This window comes from Emydura macquarii, unplaced genomic scaffold (assembly GCF_026122565.2).
Source record: "Emydura macquarii macquarii isolate MOO-44397 ecotype Brisbane River unplaced genomic scaffold, CSIRO-AGI_Emac_v2 contig_2681, whole genome shotgun sequence".
Lineage (NCBI taxonomy): Eukaryota > Metazoa > Chordata > Testudines > Chelidae > Emydura > Emydura macquarii.
Genome location: NW_027132818.1, coordinates 1,648,215 through 1,670,398, shown reverse-complemented (window position 1 = coordinate 1,670,398; position 22,184 = coordinate 1,648,215). Strand labels below are relative to the sequence as shown.

At 39.6% G+C, this 22,184-nt stretch overlaps 2 protein-coding genes across 7 annotated transcripts in view; one reads left to right on the top strand and one right to left on the bottom strand.

Annotated features, from left to right (window-relative positions):
- Positions 1-10,945, bottom strand: part of CRYZL1 (crystallin zeta like 1) — a 29,277-nt gene extending 18,332 nt beyond the window's left edge. Inside the window, exons 1-6 of one of the 2 annotated variants that reach the window (XM_067565578.1) lie at positions 10,826-10,945; positions 10,153-10,266; positions 9,308-9,379; positions 7,251-7,328; positions 5,329-5,401; positions 4,103-4,147 (exon numbers count right to left, since the gene is read on the bottom strand). In XM_067565578.1, the coding sequence (XP_067421679.1) occupies positions 4,103-4,147; positions 5,329-5,401; positions 7,251-7,328; positions 9,308-9,373 (262 nt within the window). In that variant the 5' untranslated portion in view covers positions 9,374-9,379; positions 10,153-10,266; positions 10,826-10,945. Of the gene's footprint in view, positions 1-4,102; positions 4,148-5,328; positions 5,402-7,250; positions 7,329-9,307; positions 9,392-10,152; positions 10,267-10,825 lie in introns of those variants that run through there. The other variant, XM_067565577.1, reaches the window with a different exon arrangement.
- A 562-nt stretch (positions 10,946-11,507) lies between these two features.
- Positions 11,508-22,184, top strand: part of ITSN1 (intersectin 1) — a 201,592-nt gene continuing 190,915 nt past the window's right edge. For 4 of the 5 annotated variants that reach the window (XM_067565566.1, XM_067565562.1, XM_067565564.1 and 1 more), the window contains exon 1: positions 11,508-11,738. The gene's annotated coding sequence lies outside the window, so the exon portion shown is untranslated. The remainder of the gene's footprint in view (positions 11,739-22,184) is intronic. The other variant, XM_067565568.1, reaches the window with a different exon arrangement.

The window sequence follows — 22,184 nt, the reverse complement described above, 5'->3', positions numbered from 1 at the left end:
TCAACCAAGTTTTTTTTAAGATGCAATTTAAGACGGCTGCCCTACAACAGCATGCGAGACTACAGAACACTTGTCATAGTGAAAATAAGTACACAGCAGCGTCCATCACCAAACATTATGTTTGTCTGTCCTCCTGGAGGTTGAGTAAGGAAGAGAAAATAAAAAGGAACTGAACGAAGAAATGAATGTGGAAGTACTATATGAGTAGTATCAAGCTTTCATGTACTAATTATTTGTACATTCAATTACAAGAAGGTGGCTGGAAGGAAGTACTGATATTCGAACAATCTGAAAAAGTCAATCTGAAATTAGTTTTGTATTTGGGTCAATGACACCAAATATTTACATCAGCTTTATCACACAAGGTTATTCATTACATTTCTTCTACAGTAAAATCTCAGAATTGACTGGTCAATCACACACTCCAGAAGTACGCAATCAGGCAGCAGAGGCCCCCCCAGAAAAGCAAATACTGTACAGTACACTATTGTGTTAAATGTAAACTACTAAAACAATTAAGGGGAAGTTTAAAAAAAAGATTTGACAAGGTAAGGAAACTGTTTCTGTGCTTGTTTCATTTAAATTAAGATGGTTAAAAGCAGCATTTTTCTTTTGCATAATAAAGTTCCAAAGATGTATTAAATCAATGTTCAGTTGTAAACATTTGAAAGAACATAACATTGTGTTCAGCATTACAAACATTTCAGAGTTGTGAACAACTTCCATTCCTGAGGTGTTCGTAACTCTGAGGTTCTACTGTAATGATGAACATGACACACATGAGTATAAAGAGACTAAAAGCAGGACAAACAAAACTTTAAGAGTAACAAGAAGACTCTTCTCATCCATCATAAATCCTGACTTAGGCTTCACAATGGAGCATAGCAGAAAGAATAGGACCTTACAAAAGCAGACATGCTTGGCCCAGAGCTTCACAACAGCTATCATTTTCCTAACTAACACAGGATTGGGTATGAAAGATAGATATTTTGTACAAATGGGATCAGCCAAGCATGTCTAACATAAGATTAAAAAGGGATTCAACTGAAGTAGGCTGAGATACAGACAAATGACTATGGGCTTGTGCTATGCTATGCTAATCACTTGTGCTATTACTTGGTATGCTTATTATGGTTCTATACAGACCATGGACCCATTCTGCAACCTTTACTCAGTGGTATTTGCCCAATGAACGCAACGGTATTTGCTGCATGATTAATGACTGATGTATATATAAGGGCTGCAGTATCAGGCCCAATCTACTTAATTTGTTGTAAACCTTGGTGAGAAGTACACACAGTCACTACACACTTGTAAGATCTAAGCAGTTCTGGATAATTCTAGTAATGACACTATGATAATTATTCTATGCTTTTTTTTTTTAGATTGAACAATTTTATTAATATACATCATAGGTAAGCAAAATTTTATGCAAAATCCACCCTATTTTAAATCCCTCAGTAAATATGGATAGGGACATTACAATCGCAATTTGGAAATGTATTTGTCAAAGAACTATACGTCTACAGGGAAAATATTTTATATGTGGACTTCATATTTTTGTGGCATATATTCAATATGGAATGCATAAATTTAAAGGGTTGCTTTGAAAGGGAATTTCAAAAGACTTCAGTATTTAAAAAGAAAACTGAAGATAGTTTCAAGGCATTTTAAAAAGTTTTTCCTTCGAGTGTAATTCTGGTTCTGTTGATATAAGAAGTAATCAACAAATAGCAATTCTTAAAAATATAAAACAAACTGCTTCTCTTTTTCCAGATACAGGTAAAAGCGATAGTTCTGATTCTATTATCTTTGATGCCAGTTTCACACCAGTGTAACTCCACTGATGTCAACTGAGTTACTACTCCAGGTATATATCAGCATAAGACCAGAATCAAGCCTTTGATGTGTTATCCACACCACTTCAATAACTATTCAGAACTTCATTTGACCCTTGCAGTGCTTCATTTGACTTCTTTATAACATTTTTCAGCTTTACTTTCCTCTAACCATTAAGAGCAGCTTTGTTTCATGAACTAGAACACAAAGTCAGTAAAACATACACATAATTTTAGAAAGTACTTAACATATATGGCCCCAATTCAGTGATAATACTTAATCACATGAACAATTACACTTAAGTCAACAGGACTATCCATCCACTCAAAATTAAGCATGTGCATAAATTTTGCAGGATCAGGGCCATAATATCTGCAAGACACTGGGCTATCATATTTTAGTTTATTAGACAGGTCTAAAAGTTTTTACAAACTGTATATTACTACATCACTTCTAAAAGCATCAGAATTGTTTAATATTATTAAAGAAAAGCAAATATGGAAAATGTGAACATTAATTTTATTTCATTAAATTTGAAATTAATAATGAAAAAGGGTGTTCAAAATTTAAGAAATCCTGGAAAAACTTTCCAAGTGACTTAGGACTTTTGACCTGGAGATATTTTAAAAAAAAATTAGATATTATTTTGGCAGGGAGGGAACAATGATTAGCCTGATTCCCCGATTCCCTGGTGGGAAACCCATAATAGGTCACAGACCAAGGCTCCCATCCACTTTAAAACAAAGATGTAAAAAGGTTAACCGTTTAAACAGCTGAATACAGTTTAAACTGGGAGGGAGAGGAGCGGCAGCTAGGCTAGCTCCCCACCAGTGAGAGCAGCTGGGCAGCTCTTGCTGGCAGAGCAGTGTGGAGCCCAGCTGGGAGGAGAGAGGGGTGAGCCACAGCTGGGCTCAGCTCCCTGCGGGGTGGGGGAGGGGCGGGAGAGGCATGGAGCCCAGTGCTGGGAGGAGGGGGGTTAGCCACAGCTGGGCTGGCTCCCTGCAAGGGGGGGAGAGAGGTGCAAACCCTGGGGGTTGTATGGGTAAGAGGCAGCCGCACTTCTTGCTGGCAGGGAAGCACGGATTTGCCTTGTGGGGTGAGACGGTGGGGAAGGCATGGAGCTCACCATGGGGGAGGGATAGCCGCAGCTGGGCTGGCTTACTATCAGCAAGAGCAAATGGGGGAAGGGGAGGGGAGGGAAGGAAGAGCCACAGCTGGGCTCCGCTCAGCTCCCTGTGAGTGAGAGCTGCCCAGCTACTGGGGAGCGGCAGCTAGGTAGCTCTCACTTGGCAGTGAGGAGCCGAGCCCAGCACGGCTCCCCTCCCCCAGCATTTAAATGTTCATTTTTTTTAGAACTTTTAAACAGATTTTTAAATTAAATTAATTTTTACATCCCTACTTTAAAATAAAAAAAATAAAAAGTCCATTTTCCATTAAAATTAAAAAAAAAAATAGACACATGAAACAAACAAAATGTGAATTAAAACTGAAGGCTCCAGAACTTCAACATCTTGAATCAATTTGTAATTTTTATAAGGCCCTGGAGCTAGCAAAGCACCTAAGCATACACATAACTTTAAGCAAATCAGTAGTCTCATTGACGTTAAATAGACTACTTATGTGCTTAAAATTACAAGTGTGTTCAAATACTTTGCTTAATCAGGACCTAAATGATTTAGAATGTCAAAATGAACAATTCTCAGTAAAACTAGGACAAGCAGCAAAGATCAGATCACTAAAAGTTTCTGTCTGAAACTATTTTTTTAGCAACTTTAACAAAAGAGTAATAGGGATATAAAATATTGAATGATGCCACCTTGTATGTCCACACAAATGGATTAAAAAACACATGTATAACATTGGGCTGGTGGTTCAGATTACATACTAATTTTCAGTGTATTTATTCAAATTGATGGATTGAAAAATGCCCCTCGGAGGGGCAGATTTTCTGTTGGTGTAATCTCGCCTAGCTCCACTGAAGTCAATGGCGCCATGACAGTTTATACCAGCTGAGGATCAGTTCCTGTGTGTCTAATTCAGACAATTTTCAGAGCAAAAAGTCTTCAAACTGGACTCAGTTTAGAAAAGTTTATTATAGTCAAAATAAAAATGTTTCAGTTATGTTACAACTTATATGAGAAAACAAAACACACAACCAAAGTGTCCATTTGTAGTGATAGCATTGATTATAACCTTAAAAAACAATTTAAGAATTATTTTAAGAAACAAATTTAGCTGATCAAGCACACAAACTTTAACTTACCCACTACTTCATCATCTGGCTGAAAGAAGGACACTTTGCTTCCAACTTAAGAAAAACAATCGCAAGGCAGAGGGAGAAAGCATGAACATAAATATTTAGAATTGAAAACAACTGTGTATTTGAGAGAATACTATATACTAGCACTAGCTTACAGAAACAAATATGCTTAGGCAGGGCAGACTATATTTTATCTGTTAAGCAAAATTATAGACATTTTTATTTTCAGGATGTAACCGTTATTTAACTTAGGCTCCAAGCCTACAAATGTGTGTGTTAGCACAAGTGTTTGTAGGACCAAGATTTTAAAAATGCATCAAAGATGGACACGAGTGAAATATATCTTGAATTCTTGAAAATTATCTTGAGGGTTAGTTATGTCTACATTATGGTGATCAACCAGCATCACTGTAGCTATGCTGGCATAACCTCAGAGTGTAGACATGACCTACACTAACAGAAGGGGTTTTTCTGTCACTATAGGAACACCTCTTCCCTGAACGACAGTAACTAGATTGATTTAAGTATTTGCCCATTGACCTAGCTGCTTCTACATTAAGGGTTAGATCAACATAGCTATGTCGGGCAGGGGTGTGGTTTTTTTCACATGCCTGACCGACATAGTTACAGTGACTTAACTTTTAACTGTAGACTAGGCCTTAGGATATATCTGTGCTACAAAGCCTATGCCAGCATAGCTATGCTGCTTAGTCCCTTAGTGTAGACACAGTGTACACAGACAGAAAAACTCCTGTTGGTATAGGAACACCACTTCTTCATATGACGATAGCAATGTCAATAGACAACCTCTTCCATAGACAGCTGCATCTGCACTGGGGATTTTATCAGCATAGGTAGGTCAACTGGGGCCTGGCTTTTCCACATCCCTGACCAATGCAGCTCAGCCAATAAAAACTTATGTGTAGACCAGGTCTTAGTCATTGCAACTGACATTTGTAAAAATGTCAGTTACAACATCTACAATAAAGATATTAGTAAATTCTATTGTAAAGTTTATCCTTGAATTGTTTTGCAGGTTTTACATTTCAATCTGATAATGGTAAAAATAGTAAAAATTAATAGTTTGAAAAAGGTAACATATGGCCAAAGTGAATATTAGCTCTGGGCAAAAAGCTGTACAATTCAGACAATTTTTACTGGTCTTAAATTAGTGTCGATTTAATTTTTTCTCCCCCAAAGATGATTACAGTAAATATCAGTAGACTCACCCTCTAATACCACTCCAGCAATTTCCCTCCCAATGGGTAGAAATTCCTTCTTCATCTTCATTTCTGACAGAAGCTAAATCACATTAATGATTAGAACTTTCCTGCTAAGACTCAATTATTACCTATGCTCATAAATTAGGGGCCATAATGAGAGTAAACATTGTATGTTTATTAAAGATGAAAATCTGGTCCGTGATCCAAACATTAAAACAAAAACAAAAAATTAATTATGCAAAGGTTTGTTCCTATTTAAATCAGATAAAATGTCTAAAAATATAAACAACATACTTAACAACAGAGTATGTATATCAACAAAAAACAAATTAAATCTATTAGTATTAATTTGGACTCCTATTTGAGTCTTAGTAAGATTTTTCACATTCAGGTTACATCATAATGATTGTTTCTGAGTCTGATCCAACCCCCATTCACATCAATAGAGTTCGATTAGGTCACATATATACAGCAATATACAAACAAACAAACAGTCATCATAGAGGTCAGACCAACCAGAGATGTACAGACTCATCACACAGAAGACAATAAAGGATGGTTTTACTACAGTATACAATTCAGAACTCACAAGTTGATCTCTCCCAAAAAATTAAGGATCAAATTACAGGTACCTTTTCTTTTACACATCTTAAACAGATCAACCATAATAATGTACTAAAATATTATGGCCATATCCTCAGCTGGTGTAAATCAGCATAGTACATACATAAGAATGACCATGCTGGGTCAGACCAATGGTCCATCTAGCCCAGTATCCTGCCTTCTGACAGGGGCCAATGATAGGTGCTTCCGAGGAAATGAATTGAATAGGTAAACAAGTGATCCACCCCATCAGCCATTTCCAGACTCTGGCAAACAATAATCCCTGCCCATCCTAGCTAATAGCTATTGACAGACCTATCCTCCATGAACCTAGCTAATTCTTTTTTTAACCTCCTTATAGTCTTGGCCATCACAACATCCTCTGGCAAGGAATTTTACAGGTTGAATGTGCATTGTGTGAAGAAATACTTCCTTTTGTTCGTTTTAAAGCTGCTGCCTATTAATTTCACTTGGTGACTCCTAAGTTTTGTGTTATGAGAAGAGTAAATAACATTTCCTTATTTACTTTCTTCACACCACTCATGATTTTATAGACCTATTTCATATCCCCCTTAGTTGTCTCTTTTCCAAGATGAAAAGTCCCAGTTTTATTAATCTCTTCCCATATGAAAACATTTCCATACCCCTCGTCATTTTTGTTGCCCTTTTCTTTACCATTTCCAATTCTGATATCTCTTTTTGGTGATGGGGCGATCAGATCTGCATACAGTATTCAAGATGTGGGCGTACCAGGGATTTATGAAGAGGTAATATGATATTTTCTGTCTTATTATCTATCCCTTTCCTAATAAGTCCCATCTGTTAGCTTTTTTGACTGTCGCTTCACACTGAGTGGATGTTTTCAGAGAACTATCTATGACTCCAAGATCTCTTTCTTGAGTGGTAACAGTTAAGTTAGACCCCCATCATTTTATATGTATAGTTGGGATTGTTTTTCAATGTGCATTACTTTGCATTTATCAACACAATTTCATTTGCCATTTTGTCACCCATTCACCCAGTTTTGTGAGATCCCTTTGTAACTTGTCACAGTCTGCTTTGGACTTAACTATCTTGAGTAGTTTTGTATCATCTACAAATTTTGCCGCCTCACCGCTTACCCCTTTTTCCAGATCATTTATGAATACGTTGAACAGTATTGATCCCAGTACAGACCCCTGGGGGACACCACTCTTTGCCTCTCTCCATTCTGAAAATTGACCATTTGCATTTACAGTACCATTTACATTGGCTGAACATCTGGCCTATAGTTTTCAGATATAAAAAGTAAATTCTGCTAGCCCTTATAAAAGTTAAATAAATACCTTTATATCTGTCCAGCTCAGAGCACAGGCTTTCACTTGTATTTTCACATCATAGTTTCTTGTAACAGGAAGGTTTTCCTAGGACAAATTTATAGACATTACTGTCATAACACAACAAAAATGTGCTAGCAGGATGATCACAAGATTTTGGGAACATTTTTTATGCAATGAGTCCAATATCCTGATTATAAAATAGTTCCAAAAAGTAAGGAAAAGTATATCATATTGAAGGAAAATAGGAAACTGGAGGCCATAATGATTTACATACTGTACATTATCAGATTTTAATTTTGAGTGTACTTGTGTTATGAACAGATATAAGAACATTAAATACCTTACTAAACCTCACTATTGAGATAACAGAAAAAAATTAAGTTCTCTTTTGCCAGCTAACTTTACAAACCTGCATGCTATTCCTTTACATCTGTCTAATTTAAGCTGAAGCAAAGTGGAACTATTTTGAAGTAGATGTGGAGAATCTTAAGACTAGAACTTTTTAAGACTTAAATTTTGGGGCCCAGTCCTGCCACAGTTAATCATGAGTGTAGTCCCATGCAAGTAGTCCAACCGCAGTCAAAGGAATTACCTGCACAAATAGGGCTTACAGTTTTACACCCCACAAAGGATAGGCACCATATATTACAAGAAGAAAAGTTCAGCTGTTAAAAATCTCCACACCTCCCACATTCCACCAGGATGTCTTCCTCACCTCAGATTGGGAATGAAATTCTGGCCCCACTGAAGTCAACAGGAGTATTGCCATTGACTTCATTAGGCCTAGGAATTCTCTAGAATATTTAGATTTTCCTTAAAATTTTCATTGTTTTAACTCTTTCCCACAAACGGCAGCTACTTTTCTCCTGGGCTTATCAATTAGACTAACCAACAACTTCTTTTCTGAGGAAGACTGAGCTGTACTTTCTCTGGCTCCATCTGAGTTACTCAAAGTCATCCCACTGCTCCAGGTTGCAAGGCTTTTTGCCAATCTGGGGAGCAAGATGCCAGCCCAACCACCAAACTGGGTTTTCCCCCTCTGATGTAGAGAACTACTGCTAAGCCATGAGACTGTTCCAAAAAGATGAATGTTTACGTCAATTAGGTCATAACTTTTTCTAAAGCCAAAGGGTTTCTAAACAAAGCAAATTTATAATTAAAAATATACAACACTTAGCTTGTAAACTTTTGGGGGCTGGGACTGCCCTTCAGTTAGGTGTGCCGACCAATGGGGCCCTTATTCCTAACTGAGGCCTCTAAGTACAACCACAATACAAACAATATAGTTTTTATAGAGATTTAGAAAATATACCACTCCTCTCATAAGAGCAAGATACATATGAGATGGTGTGTGCCTCTGTGGGGTTGGTAGACTGATGATGGCTCTCTTCCCCATTCACTATTTGGTGACAACAGGACCATGGGGTGGAGGCCAATGGTGGCCAGTTATCCCCATAAAGATACTTCTTCCTTTAACCCTTCATCCATGCTACCTCTCTTAAAGCTCCTGATCTCCCTCTATGCATCTTCAGCTCCCTCAGCAGTTGGTGATCTGTTTAAAAAGAGACTGGCTTTCCTTTCCCATAGAAGTTTTACTTTTTTAATAACTGTTTAATTATATTAGCGTTTAAAGACCCCAATGAGGTTCAGGACTCCATTGTGGTAGGTGCTGTACAAACACATACAGAGATAGCCCACATTCTGAAGAGCTTAAAACCTAAAAGGGCAAGTGGACATATAGATAAACAACATACTGGCAAAATAGCACTTATCTTGTTAGCTGCTTTTTTAATTTTTTATTTAAACCACAACCATCCCTCCAACCACATTCCTCTATCCCGGTGCCTGAGCCAATATGCTTTGCCACTACTAACCCAATGCAATAGATTGATGATTCTCATCTAAGAAAAACAGTTTTATTTTGATGCCTGGATAGTTTTATATACAGATATGAAAACATACCGTGAGAGAGAAAAATAGGAAAGATGCTCAAAAATACATCCACATAGGAATGTATTCTCTTCTCTCACATGATTAACCGTTCTTCTGTACTATAAACTCACCCTTTCCTGGAAGACAAATGTAATTTCCTCTTCAGCAGAATTTTGCTGACAATACAGACCCTTCATAGTGACCTGAAATAGCATACAGAGGAATCTAACTTAACCACATTGTAATATATGTAGCACTTGTAAATTGATTTAGTAGCAAAGACTTCAGTTCAGTCATCTTTGTTAATCTAACACAAAAGTTTAAGATGCACAAGATAAAATAACTATGCTCCCAGTGAAGGTAAGTTTGCTGAATTCAATGAGTGCAGGATCAGTTTCTAACTCAGACAAATACAGAAGAACAGTACTAGTGCAAGAAATGAAACGATTAGGCTTGCCTCTATTAGAAATATGGTTTGAGATGAGGTTATCGTGTATTAACTAACCTAACCACAATCTTTTTCATAGTGGGGATGCATTGCAATGCCTTTTACCTTGACTGAACAGATAAAAGTTTTGTCATTTTTTTGGTGAAATGTGTTGTCAAGTGGTAAGGATGAGCGAAACATAGGACAAAATTTGTGTGAGAGAAGAACAAGTCTGGATCCTACATTTCACAGGAAAAGACCCTCTTATGTTTGGGGGAGTTATTTATGATTAGCACATATTTTCAGACTATACATAACTGCTTCAATCCTGCAACTCATTGCAAACAGGAATTCCGGTGTGCTTGACCTGAGCCACAATGAAATCACACATATAACTTTACACAAATGAAAAAGCATTGAACTCCATGGGACTCCTTATATGTACAATTATTTAAGTGTATTAGTAGTTGCAGGATAAGACCCTTAGCTAGTGCAGTGATTTAATGATGAATACTGTCAATTCACACCTATTTCAGAGTGTTAGGTTACCTTTATGATTAAACTTGGATTTTCCGTGGTGTTGTGCTTTCTTGTTTAAGGGATTCTGGTATTCCAGTGCTGCAGCTGTTGTGACTGTTGGCGTCTTTCTTACAGCCCCAGCTCCTGGAATCATGGGATCATAGGAGAATCTCAATCTCCAGTTTTGTTAAAGTAAATTCCCAGCCCCTCCAAGCCCTCAAGGAAAGACTGGAAACATGAAATCTGATGACTCAAAAACCAGGAGGCAAAAATCACAAATGCCCAGTCTTTGTCACCGATTATAACTGGGTGTGTGTGTGTGGTGGTGGTGGGGGGGGGGGGGGGCAGCTTAAGCTGGTCCTCTGATTTTGGGGTGGGGAGAATATCCGTGACAGGGCGATGCTGGGTCTCCGTTAAATAAAACGGGGACACGAATGAGAAGCAGGAGGAGGCGGGGCCAGGCAGGCGCCGCGGGTAGGCTAGGGTAGGGTGGGGTTAGGGGTGTTAATGGGGCTGGAGAGCTGGCGGGGGCCGGTCACCGGACCGGTGCGGAGCCCACTGGCCCCTCCCCGCAGGAGCCCGGGGTAGTGCCGCCCGCCCAGGCCTGGGGCAGCTCCCGGTTGCCGTGGTAACGTTAATCGCCCCTGACTGCCATCCATCGCTCGCTCGCTCTCTCCGTCCTCAGCCACAGCTCCCCCCTCACCGCCTCCGCTCCGCTCCGTTCCCCGCCGCCGCCGTCCAAGCCCCGCCTCGCTCTGACGCGCTTAATCCGGGGCCGCTACGAGCTGGGTGTCATCGGGCGATACTCGCGATTGGTTCCCTCACGTGTCACTTTAGGTGAAAGGGGCGGGGCGACCCCGCGAGCCGCTCAACTTGAAGACTTTGAGCCAGACGCATGCACCCACAGTAGGGTCCGCGGAGACTACGTCTCCCAGCAGGCCTTGCGGCTCCGATCGCACTACAACCCCCAGCATTCACCGCGCGCCTCATCCCTTGTCGTATGCTGTCGGCCCGTTGGTGGCAGGAGTCGGCGCTCGGGGACGAGTCTGCGAATTAAAGACAACGGGCGGCTTCGTACGATTCCGTTCATGCAAATTAACACGGCCCCGCCCACTCTTGGCCCCACCTCCTCTCCCCTGGGAACGAATCCGATCCGTCCCTTTATTTACCCACTAAACAAAAAGCTGGATCCCGACTAGTCCCGTTAGTGGGGGAGAGAGGTCATATAGCCCTGTGTGCCCTGCGCACACTAATATGCTGGTGCGAGGGCGGGGTTTATTTGCGATTGGTTGCTCTGCCCTGTGCGCGGCGGGTCGCCTTTGTCTCGGTGTCCATCTTCGCGTTGCGATTGGTCAGTATTTGCGTCAATCTCTTGAGAGGGGCGGGTTGTGACTCGAGTGCGCTGCGGGTGGGGTGTAGCTTGATTGCGCGGTAGTACGGTGGCTGTGAGAGAGGGAGCCGGCCCAGATATTCCCCTCCCCTCCCCCTCTCTCCACCCCTAGCCCAGAGGGCGGCTCAGGAGGCAGCGGCAGGGGATGGTGTGTGTCGCGGTCGGGGAGGCGGTGGCCGCTCCGGCTACTCCGCCGTGGATGTGAGCAGGGCCGCACAGCTATGAGGTGAGGTGAGGGGGCGGCGCGGCCGGGTCCTAGCGAAGGGTCACCCTGGCAAGGAGAGCGCGAGTGAGGCTTGGGGGACCCGGGCTCCCGCCGCCTCCGCCCAGAGCCCTGCCGTACCGGCTGGCCTGTCTCCCGCCCTCCCTTCTCCCCCCCCGGCTCTGTCCGTCCATCCGAGCCCGGCCCCTTCTGCTGTCCCGTTTCATCCCATCCCTTCCCCGATTTTGTCCCCGGCTCCCCTTGTCTGTGCCCCGCTCCATCCCCGCCTGTCTGCCATCCCCGCCCGGTGCCGCCTGTCTGTCTGTCTCCCTCCCTTCCTCCCTCTGCCTGGGCCCCTCGCAGCCCCCTCCCCTCTATCGGAGCTGGCCACGACACCGGCAGGGCTGGGAGCGGGAGCGAGCGTGTCGGGAGGCGGCAGCGGCCGGGTGTGTGTGCCCGTGTCCGAGGGGGGCGCTCCGGGGCAGGGCTGGGCTGGGCCGGGCGACACACACCTGGCTGAGCAGGGAGACCCTGTGTGAGCGGAGCGGGGCTTGTGTTGCGGCGGGCCGCCGATGCTGCCGGGGCGGGCGTTCCTGTGCAGGGCTGGTGTGAACGGGTCTGTCTGGCGCAGGGACCGCGGGTTTCGGTGTTGCGGCGTCGCTGGGGTAATTTCGTCAAGTCGGTTAAAATATTCTAGTTCTTCGATTCTTGCTTTTGTTCATTTTATTTGGAGTTGCGTTTCTGTGGGGGGAAAGCGAGGAAATGCAATGGAGGGCATTGGTCTGTGGTATCGCCTGCTAGCTGCTGGTATTATGGAAATCAATCAAAGCTGTCTTGCTCTTGGAAAGGATCTGTATGTGTCTCTGTCTGTCTGTAATGTCTAGGAATCTCCATACATGACACAGAGAAGGGGAGCATGCTGCTATAGGCAATGTAGTGGCCTGTAATGCATTAGTAATGATTATAGGATTTTGGATCTGTTTCTTCACTTCCTCTTGCCTCTGTCCTCTCTTTTTTTCCCTCTGTTTCCTGCCCCCTCAACGCACACAGTTCAATGGTGTTAAGCGAAGGAGAAATGCCATCCCTTGCTGCTTGAAAAGGGCACACAACCAATCGAACAAGGGGATGTTGTCAGAACCCTAGGAAACGAGTGGATGGTCATTTTCCTGTTCCTTCATTTCTATTTGTCTGGAATTAGGAGATAACTTTATAGATTACATTTCCTTGTGGACATCTTTTGTTCTGTATTAGCAGCTCCAAAGGAATGTTTTCCCTTTTTAGGAAACAGATTAACTTCTATGAACTTCTTCGTTCAGTAGGCTATGGATATTATGGTCAGAAACACTATGGTAGATTGCTAAAATAGAGTATTGTTTAGTAAGTGCTGTTTGATAATAGCATAGGCAGTATTCCCGATGTAACAGTGACATACTCATTAAAGCTGCTGTTGGTATTTTCCTTGTTTTTTCTCTTATCCTTTCTCTCTTGCCAGCTCTTTGAGGGTCATTTGTAACAGATGAATGTTAAACTTGTATTGAAATATTTAAAGGGCAATATCTGCATAGTTTTAGCTGAATTGTTGAAGCATGCCTACCAGTATTGTAGTTCTGTTTTAGTTATGGGGGGGAAAGTACAAATATTTAATATTATTGGGAGCTTTGCATAATAAATGAGGAACAAAAGTGGTTTGCTAGTGTGCAATATGTTTTGCTCTTCTCTCATTACCAGCAACTTCAGCTTATTTTTCTCTTACTAGTGTATGTTTTATAGATCACCAGTATTCACAAACTAGTGAAGCAACTGCTAAATTCCTTTTTCCAGTTTAAAAGCAAACAGTCTCTCAGGGTCCTGTGGGAGAGATGAAAGCATAGGGCAGGGGAAGAGAATAGCATAGCCTTTGTTTTTCAGATTAGCCAGTAACTGGAAAGGGGGTGGGAGTGTAACATTTATAGTAGCTCTCTAGGAAACATGCTGGTTGCAATAAATATGTATAAGCAGAGAAAGCAAGAAAAGAGTTACATATGAGCTTCAATTTAAGACAAAATTATAAGCATGTAAATTAAAGACAACTTAGCTTGTGTGATTAGCACTTGTATGCTCACACTGATTTTGGCAACTTTACAGGAGTCACGTTGCGCACAGATGAACAGTTTCTGCTGAGTATTATGCTCAGGCTTTTTGAGTTAGGCAAGCAGCTCTTTCCACATTGCTTCAGAAATTAAACTTGATTCTTTCAGTTCCTCTGTTCCCTTTATCATATACTACTACTTTAATTCAAGATAAGATTTCTTTTAATGTTAATTTTTCTTGAGAATTCTCTTAAGACTGTGTTCCATAGAACAATTAGTAAGGTTTAGGAACACAAGATTTGCCATTTCAGAAATGCTTTGTCGTCTGTATTCTGTCTCTTGCCACATTGGATCCTCTGGGCAAAGACTAAATGACCTTTCTTCTCCTCTCTCTTAATGTCCCTAATTATGCAATTAGTTTATAATTAGGTTCAGGAAGAAATCCTTAGTTGAGGATTAGTTTATATCCTAAATGATTGTTTAATAGCTCTTGTGCTGGTAGTTGTATCTTGGAATAAGTTGGAATTTGCAATTCCACTAGCAGTTTCTGCAGAATATTCACTGGGGAAGTAAGGATGTAGGAAAGTTCTATTTCTAATTATGCAAATACCAATCCTAAAATCAGTTAAAATGCCAGCAACAGCACAGAGGAATTTAGAGAAGATCCACATAGGGAATTAATTCAACTGTGAATATAGAGTTCACACAGCAATCTGTTCAAGAAAGGTCAGAGCTTTAAAAGTTATACAGAGATGCTCATTTAATAGAACAAATTGTAAACCGATAAAGACTGGTTCATTAGGTGTGTTTGGGTCAGCGATGGAGAGAGGTGGTCAGTATGACAATGATTGACCTGGATTTGCAAAACTTGTGCTCACCATATATAAAGCCTATTATGATTTAAAATATTACTTCATTAAATGTTACTGTTGAAATGGTAAACTGTCAGAGTTTGAGTATTTGGTTATTGTACTGAAAAAAAGGCTACAATGTAGAAACCTTTTAAAAGTTCAGCAGCTTTTTTCTTCACAACATGAAATTGGCTGGCAACAGTAGGTGATTAGAAACCCAGTGTGGTGAAAGATCTGATAATGCAGTACTTTATTACACTGTCTTCCAGTAGGCAGTACCAAAAAACATTGCTTCAAAATAGTGTGGTGATGCTTTTTAAAATAAAAAAGTTAACAAGAATGTGGCAAGGTTATGCCAAACTTTTGTTGGATGGCAAGGCTATATAGAGATAAGTAGCTTCTGAGTCACTAAACATTGTAGATTAACATTTGTGATTAATTTGATGATTCAGCTTCTTGCACAATAAGTATTGTATGGCGCACACAGTCCCTGATTCTCTGCTTAAACATGTAAGCACCATCCAGATCACTGGAATTGTTCCTACATGTAAAGTCATGTGCATGAGTGTTTGCAGAATCAAGCCACAAAGAATGTTTCCGTATAGGAAAGCGTATATGCTCTAGTGGCAGGGTGCATTGTTCATTGATTTTATAAAGGTTTTAATCTTCTGGTATTAAAACTCTTATTAGCATTTGTATACACATTCAAAAATGTCTGTACTAGCCTCTTAATCAAGAAAGAGAAAATGCCCTTTACCTGTATGCAAGAAAAAATGGCTGGAAATTTAAAATTCTGTATATGTAGAGGGCCGAGGGAGAAGGTTCCATGTTGTTCGCTAGAGGAAAGATTTTATTGCTAATAAGTTTTATGCTCTCCCACTGTTTCATCATGGGAGTGGTGGTGAAGGGAGTTCTCCTTTTGGGGTCTGTATAGCAGATCTTGACTTGGATAGTCTAATCGCCCTATGTGCCTGGAATATCAGGATTGAAATTCTCTGTAGATCTGAGTGGAGAATTTTTCCCATTGATACTTGCTGTCTGGAGGCTTGTTCAGAAGTTGTGTACTTCTATCATTATGGGGAACCTCTATGTTAGAGTGAAAATCTCTTATTCATGTTTAATGTAGGATTCAGAAATTACTAGTGGTCTTTAAAGCAACTGAATCTAAGACATTTCATTTTTTTTATTTTATTTTTTTGAAGGTGATGTGGTATTGTTATGCAAGTAGCAGAGCTATCTTTCCTGATGTACTGTTAAAGTGTAGGAATCAGGTTTTATTTAAAATTTTGTCGTAGGCTCCCTGTGTGATCTTGGAAATGTTGTTTAGCTTTACTGAGCTACTGTTTTCCCAATCTGTGAAATGGGGATAATACTTCCTTATCCCACTGGGGTATTGAGAATTAACTAATGTTTAATGAGACACTTAGTAAAGTGGTACACATCACAGAAGTACCAATGAATAGATAACAAAAAAAAATCAGTAAATAGTTACTCTTGATGGGCAAACACATGGTGTTTAGCAGTAAAACTGCAGGAAAAACTCAGTGAAATGGTACATTCTCAATTTGGTTTTCTATTCTGAAACGTAGTAAGTACACTTACTTATGGAAGTAACATTTCCCTTTATTCAGTGTGCTGTCTCTTTGATGGTTGATTTAATTATTGTTAGTGTCTTTACTGAATTTTTCCTCTTCCCCTGCAAAGTTTTCTTACCATTAACTTTCTGTAGGTGTACTAAGCTTGCATAAAATACCTGTGTACTTTTTTGTAATTTTAATTGAATGTCTTGGTAATTGTGTGTGTCTTGTTTAAGGTGTGTTCTGTCATAGCTCTGTGCATTAATATTCTAGATAAATATAGTATTTACCTTCAGTTTAATAATTTTCTCAATGAAGTTATCTTTAGTTTTGGTCTCCATGTGGTTTGCTGTAAATAATGAAGCAAGATTATAAGCTAGTGGTTTCTGTTTTAAACAAATTTCCGTTAGGCTCCATCTAAATAAACAATTTGAGTAACAGCTGTATTAAAATGCCAGAAGACTAAGCAGGAGGCCTGGGTTCAAGCCACAGAATGGTACATTCCTTAATTCATTACTTTCTATATGCAGAAAGAACACGTTCCTTAAAATCTATCTCTCATGATAGATCACACTCACTGTTGTAATTTTATTTGCCAGGCTGTATATATTTTGGTAATATTTTCAACAGATAAATTTTCTTTAAATGAATAACTCCAATTTATTTTATGGGAGACTCAAAAAAGTGAAATTCATTATACCATCAACACATAGCCAGTTAAATTGCTGGCTAGAGTCAGACATGCTATAACCACGTATTGTATGGTCTTCCTGACACAGCCTTGTCAGTTCACTGCAGTTATTACCTTTTTCTTGATTCTGGTCCTGACATTTTCAGAAAGAAGCAGTTGGATTAAATTACACAGGATTATTTGGAGTGTTGGATTTCTGTAAATATTTAAGTGTTGTGTTGGACAACTGAATCACTATTATTTTCATTAACCTCCAGCTGACAAACCTCCCCGCCCCCTCCCAAACAGTATTGTTAAGACTTAAAGGACAAAAATAAATATTCTGGTTTAGAACTGAAGCTGTATATTAAGAGATTTACCAAGATAAAGATGTGAACTAATGTAGAAACAGATTTCTACCTTTTTGGCAGAACTGAAAATAGAAATTTCTGGACTGACCACAGTAGTAGAGTTTGGAGACCACTACAGTTGGGTACCCCAGAAACAAATGCTGCTTTTGGTCTGGTTTTATGATCAGAGATATGTAAATATTGAATTCAGATCTTCAGGAGAAGTATGCTAACCCTTCTTTGCTCTGAACCACAGTTGACTTATTAAAATGATTACTAGTTTTGCTACACTTTAAGATAACTGGTTTTTCAATAAACATAACAAATATACAAATAACTTGAACTAGTACATTCCTTGTGGGATCCTGAAAGCAGTGTAAGAAACATCCCTGTGTGAGTGATGTTGGATAATTAAGAAGATATATTCATTTTATGGTGGAATCTCACAAAACTGGGTGACTGGTCAACAAAATGACAGATGAAATTCAATGCTGATAAACGCAAAGTAATGCACATTGGAAAACATAATCCCGACTCTCCATGTAAAATGATGGGATCTAAATTATCTGTTACCAGTGAAGAAAGAGATCTTGGATAATTGTGGATAATTCTCTGAAAACATCCACTCAATGTGCAGCAGCAGTCAGAAAAGCTAACAATGTTGGGAATCATTGGGAAAGGGATAAATAATAAGGCAGAAAATGTCATATTGCCACTTTATAAATCCATGGTACACCCACATCTTGAATACTGCATGCAGATCTGATTGCCCCATCTCAAAAAAGATCTCAGAATTGGAAAAGGTACAAATAGGGCAACAAAAATGATTGAGGGTATGGAAATGCTTCCATATGGGTAGAGATTAATAAAACTGGGACTTTTCAGCTTGGAAAAGAGGATATGACTAAGCAGGATATGATAGAGATCTATAAAATCATGATTTGTGTGGAGAAAGTAAATAAGGACGTGTTGTTTACTCCTTCTCATAACACAAAATCTAGGAGTCACCAAATGAAATAGGCAGCAGGTTTAAAATGAACAAAAGGAAGTATTTCTTCACACAATGCACAGTCAACCTATAGAACTGCTTGCCAGAGGATGTTGTGAAGGCCAAGACTATAACTGGGTTCAAAAAAGAACTAGCTAAGTTCATGGAGGATAGGTCCAATAATGGCTACTAGCCAGATAGGCGGGGATTGCTGTTTGCCAGAAGCTGGGAATAGGCAATGGGATGGATCACTTGATGATTACTTGTTCTGTTCATTCCTTCTGAAGCACCTGGCATTGGCCACTCTTGGAAGATAGGATACTGAGTTAGATGGACCATTAGTCTGAACCAGTATGGGCATTCTTATGGATTAAGTCCCTCCACTAAGCGCTCAGAAATCAGAAAATTATAATGCTGAGGTTATATATGCATCTTAAGCTGACCTATTATTCATATGTATTATGATTGTCTTCCGTTATATTGTTATACTATTTCTCAAATACAATAATAACTCTAAAATCTAAATACCCATGAATGAAAGCTAATACTATGTTCATTGACTTAGTTTTTTAGATCTGCCTTCTCTTCTAGGTATACTACTCTTGTCAGCTGTCATGTAATTTGTTTTTTCTTAAATGTTGCTCCGTAAGTATGGTTCAGGAAATGAGGCAGTTTACTAGGAAGCTAAATCAACTACAGCCATACAGCACAGAACAGTCTTCCTTAGGGGCACACTTCACAAGCTTTTCAAAGTAGCTGTGCAAACTGAGCTGCATACATGACTTTCAAAGGTCAAAACCAAATTATGCTGGAACACACTTTTATCAATAAGGGCTATTTCCATATCAAGCTTTGCTCACTATCCAGGCTGCTGTGGCGGTAGAGCTCTTTCAAAAGTCTTAATTGTCTTTATAATGGGAATAACTATTTGGCTTTTTCTCGCTTCCTTACTCTGCCACTAATATTGTATGTAAATAGTGTAAGAAGCTTTTTGTTCAAATTTTAAAAAAAAATCTCTGAGCAGAGATGAAATCTAGAAAATGTTGACCTATAAGGTGATCACTTTGAAAAGCAAATAGTAACTATAAATGTATTTGAGTGGAAATTCTCATACAAACTCAACTACAGTGTTTGCTGCATCTTCTGCTATAATAACCAATGATCATGGCTTAACCACTTCTTCTAATTTGTTACATAATGTACTCTTCACCTTGATAGTTACATCATCAAAGAAATCCGCTGAGAAAACATGAGAGAATTAAATTCTAATGAACATTCCCACCAAACACTCCCCATCCCCCTCCACCCTTTGTAAATAGTATTTGCATCAGTATATTATAGAGTTATGGGGTTTTTTTTGTTTGTTTTTTTTTAAATGTGAGGCTGCATTCTGGAAACTTAGTGCTTGTATATTAAGTGATTGCTGGAATCTCTGCAGATGCCATATAACAATCAACTCAAACTTTTATTTTGGTTCTTCATCTCTCTTTTAAACTAAGCGGTTTAGTATAAGTAACAGTAGCAAATGCTAACAAGATGCAAGTGGTGGTCTGAAATGCTTTGACTGGTAGGAGTTAGTATATTCTTAAGTACAATTTGAAATATGTTTCACATGTAGACTGTGTACTAAATTTCTACACTAATTAAAATATGGTGGTTTATAACATCCTAAAGATAAATTTTATAGGTCATGAGGATCCAAGTAAATATCTCGCCATATCCCGTTTGTAGAAAGATTAAAAATAGAAAAGATCTATTGAATTACCTAGTCCGTTATATTAAATAGTGTTTACATGGATTTACTGTGTTCGTCCCTGATCTTGCAAGCTACTGTGGATGGTTGTGTGCTTGCACCAATGTAGAGTCTGAAGTCAGTGGAGATACCATTGGACAGATACCTGTCCAATGGTGGCCCTGTCCACCTGTGAAAAGATCATTGAGGATCAGGGACTCAAACACTGTATAGATGCTGTACAAATGTCCATATTTGTAGCAGTGAGTAAGCTGAACTTCTAGCTGAGCTATCTGGATTCTATTTTAAGCAGAAGAGATGTGGTTAGGATCTGTTCTCTCCTTTGCTCCAATGCCTGCAAAATACTTCTCAGCTGATTTTTGCTGAGATGACTGCTGTTATGCTGGCCAATAGTTATGCTATTTTCTTATGCTCCTTTTTCCTGTATCCACCTTTTCTCTCTTCTACTTTTGATTGTAAAATCTTTAGGACAAGACTGTTTTTGTTCTGTTTGTACATGGTCTAGCTCAATGAGGACCTACCTGGTCCAGGACTGGAACTTCTAGGGAGTGTTGCCGGACAAATACATTTGTAAAGCAGTTTTGAATCTCTCAGGATAAAATATACTGTAACTTTAATAAAACTTCCCATATGTTGATATAGAAAGAATATTAAATGTATTAACATTACAGGAACAGCTAGTTAGACTTTAATATATTAAAGTCCAGTTTTTGCTGAAGCCTTTAAAGACATCAGGCATATTAAAATTCCTCTTTTTAAAAAAAAAAAAAAAAAAAAAGTCTACTATTGATGTTCATAAGGGCCTTTTCAGGAAGGAAGAAAAGAGTACCCACCATGCTTTCCAGTGCACCAAATAAACTAGGAAAAACTCTGCGAACTGTTTCTGATTATCAGAAATGGTGTTTTAAGCCATTTAATGACAAAGTTTGGAAACATCCACTGAGCTGTTTTAGATTCTGCAACATGTTCTTTTGATCCTTATGTTAAATAACCTAAAACTATACTCACTGGAGAACCTAGAAGGTTGCTTCTTGGAGAACCACTTGATTTTAAGAACTCTTGTTTCTATCTTATTTTGTAGCTGTATGATTGCTGCTAGTGACTTGTTGGAAAATTGGTTTTGCTTCTAGGAAAGAAAGTTAACTTAGTTTTGTGGGGCAGCATTGGCAGAAGTGTAAAAAATAAATAAATAAATAAAAAATCATCAAACTTTTCACTAACTAGTGGGGTCTTAAAGCTGTCCAAGCTGGGCAGTTGAGAATCTCTCCTGTGAGGGACTCTACAACTGGCTTTGATCAGACATTGTTGACTCTATGCCATGCGCATCTGGTTCCTCCCATTATAAAAGGCTTAGTCATAGGTTAGTAATTGAGGGATTAAACTTTCAATCAATCTACATGTATACAGCCAGGAAAAATTTAGAAGACAAGAAGCTTCATTCTTACCTGCATACTAAGCCATTCACACTGCTGGGATTCCTGTGAAGATGCTGTCTCTGGGCTCTCTCAGGAGTTCCATCTTCCATAACTTACTGCTAATAGGTTTCCAATTTATCAAACATCTATCTTTCACCCTCATTTTCTGTATATCCTCCTAACTGATGGAAAAGTCAAGTTCTGTGTGTGTGTACACACATTTCACACTAAAACACCTTGGCTTCTGTGAGGGAGGCTTGTGTCTCCACTAATCTAGCCCTTTTGTCTCTGGTTATTCTCCCCAGTAACTAGTGCCTGCCTCCAGTGTTGCTCATAGAGATCTTGCCCTGAAACCACTTCCACAATGCTCAGCTTCATTTGTCTGAAGACTGGCTTCTGACATATATTGCAACTGTACACAGTATATTTTGGGGAAAACTTCTTGTATTAACTTTATATATCCGTGTGAGCCATGAATTGTATATGTGATTGTGTTCTATTCCAGTGGGAAGGATTACCATAGCCCCTTCAGCAACTGAAGCAGTGATTAAAGTGACTCACTTATGTTGTATACACCTCTGTAGAGGTACCACCCCCTATGGAGGTTGGCTCATACTGTCTTCCAGAGACTAGAAAGCCAAAGAAAGGGCCTTTTTCCTGAACCATCAAATGGACTAGACCTTCTGTCCAAGGTGGGGGAGGCAATCCTTGCAGAAGGTATGGAAGGACTGAGTTACTAGGGCCCCATAAGACTCATGGGTGATCTCTGGTAAGCTTTTAGTATGTGTATAGAAACT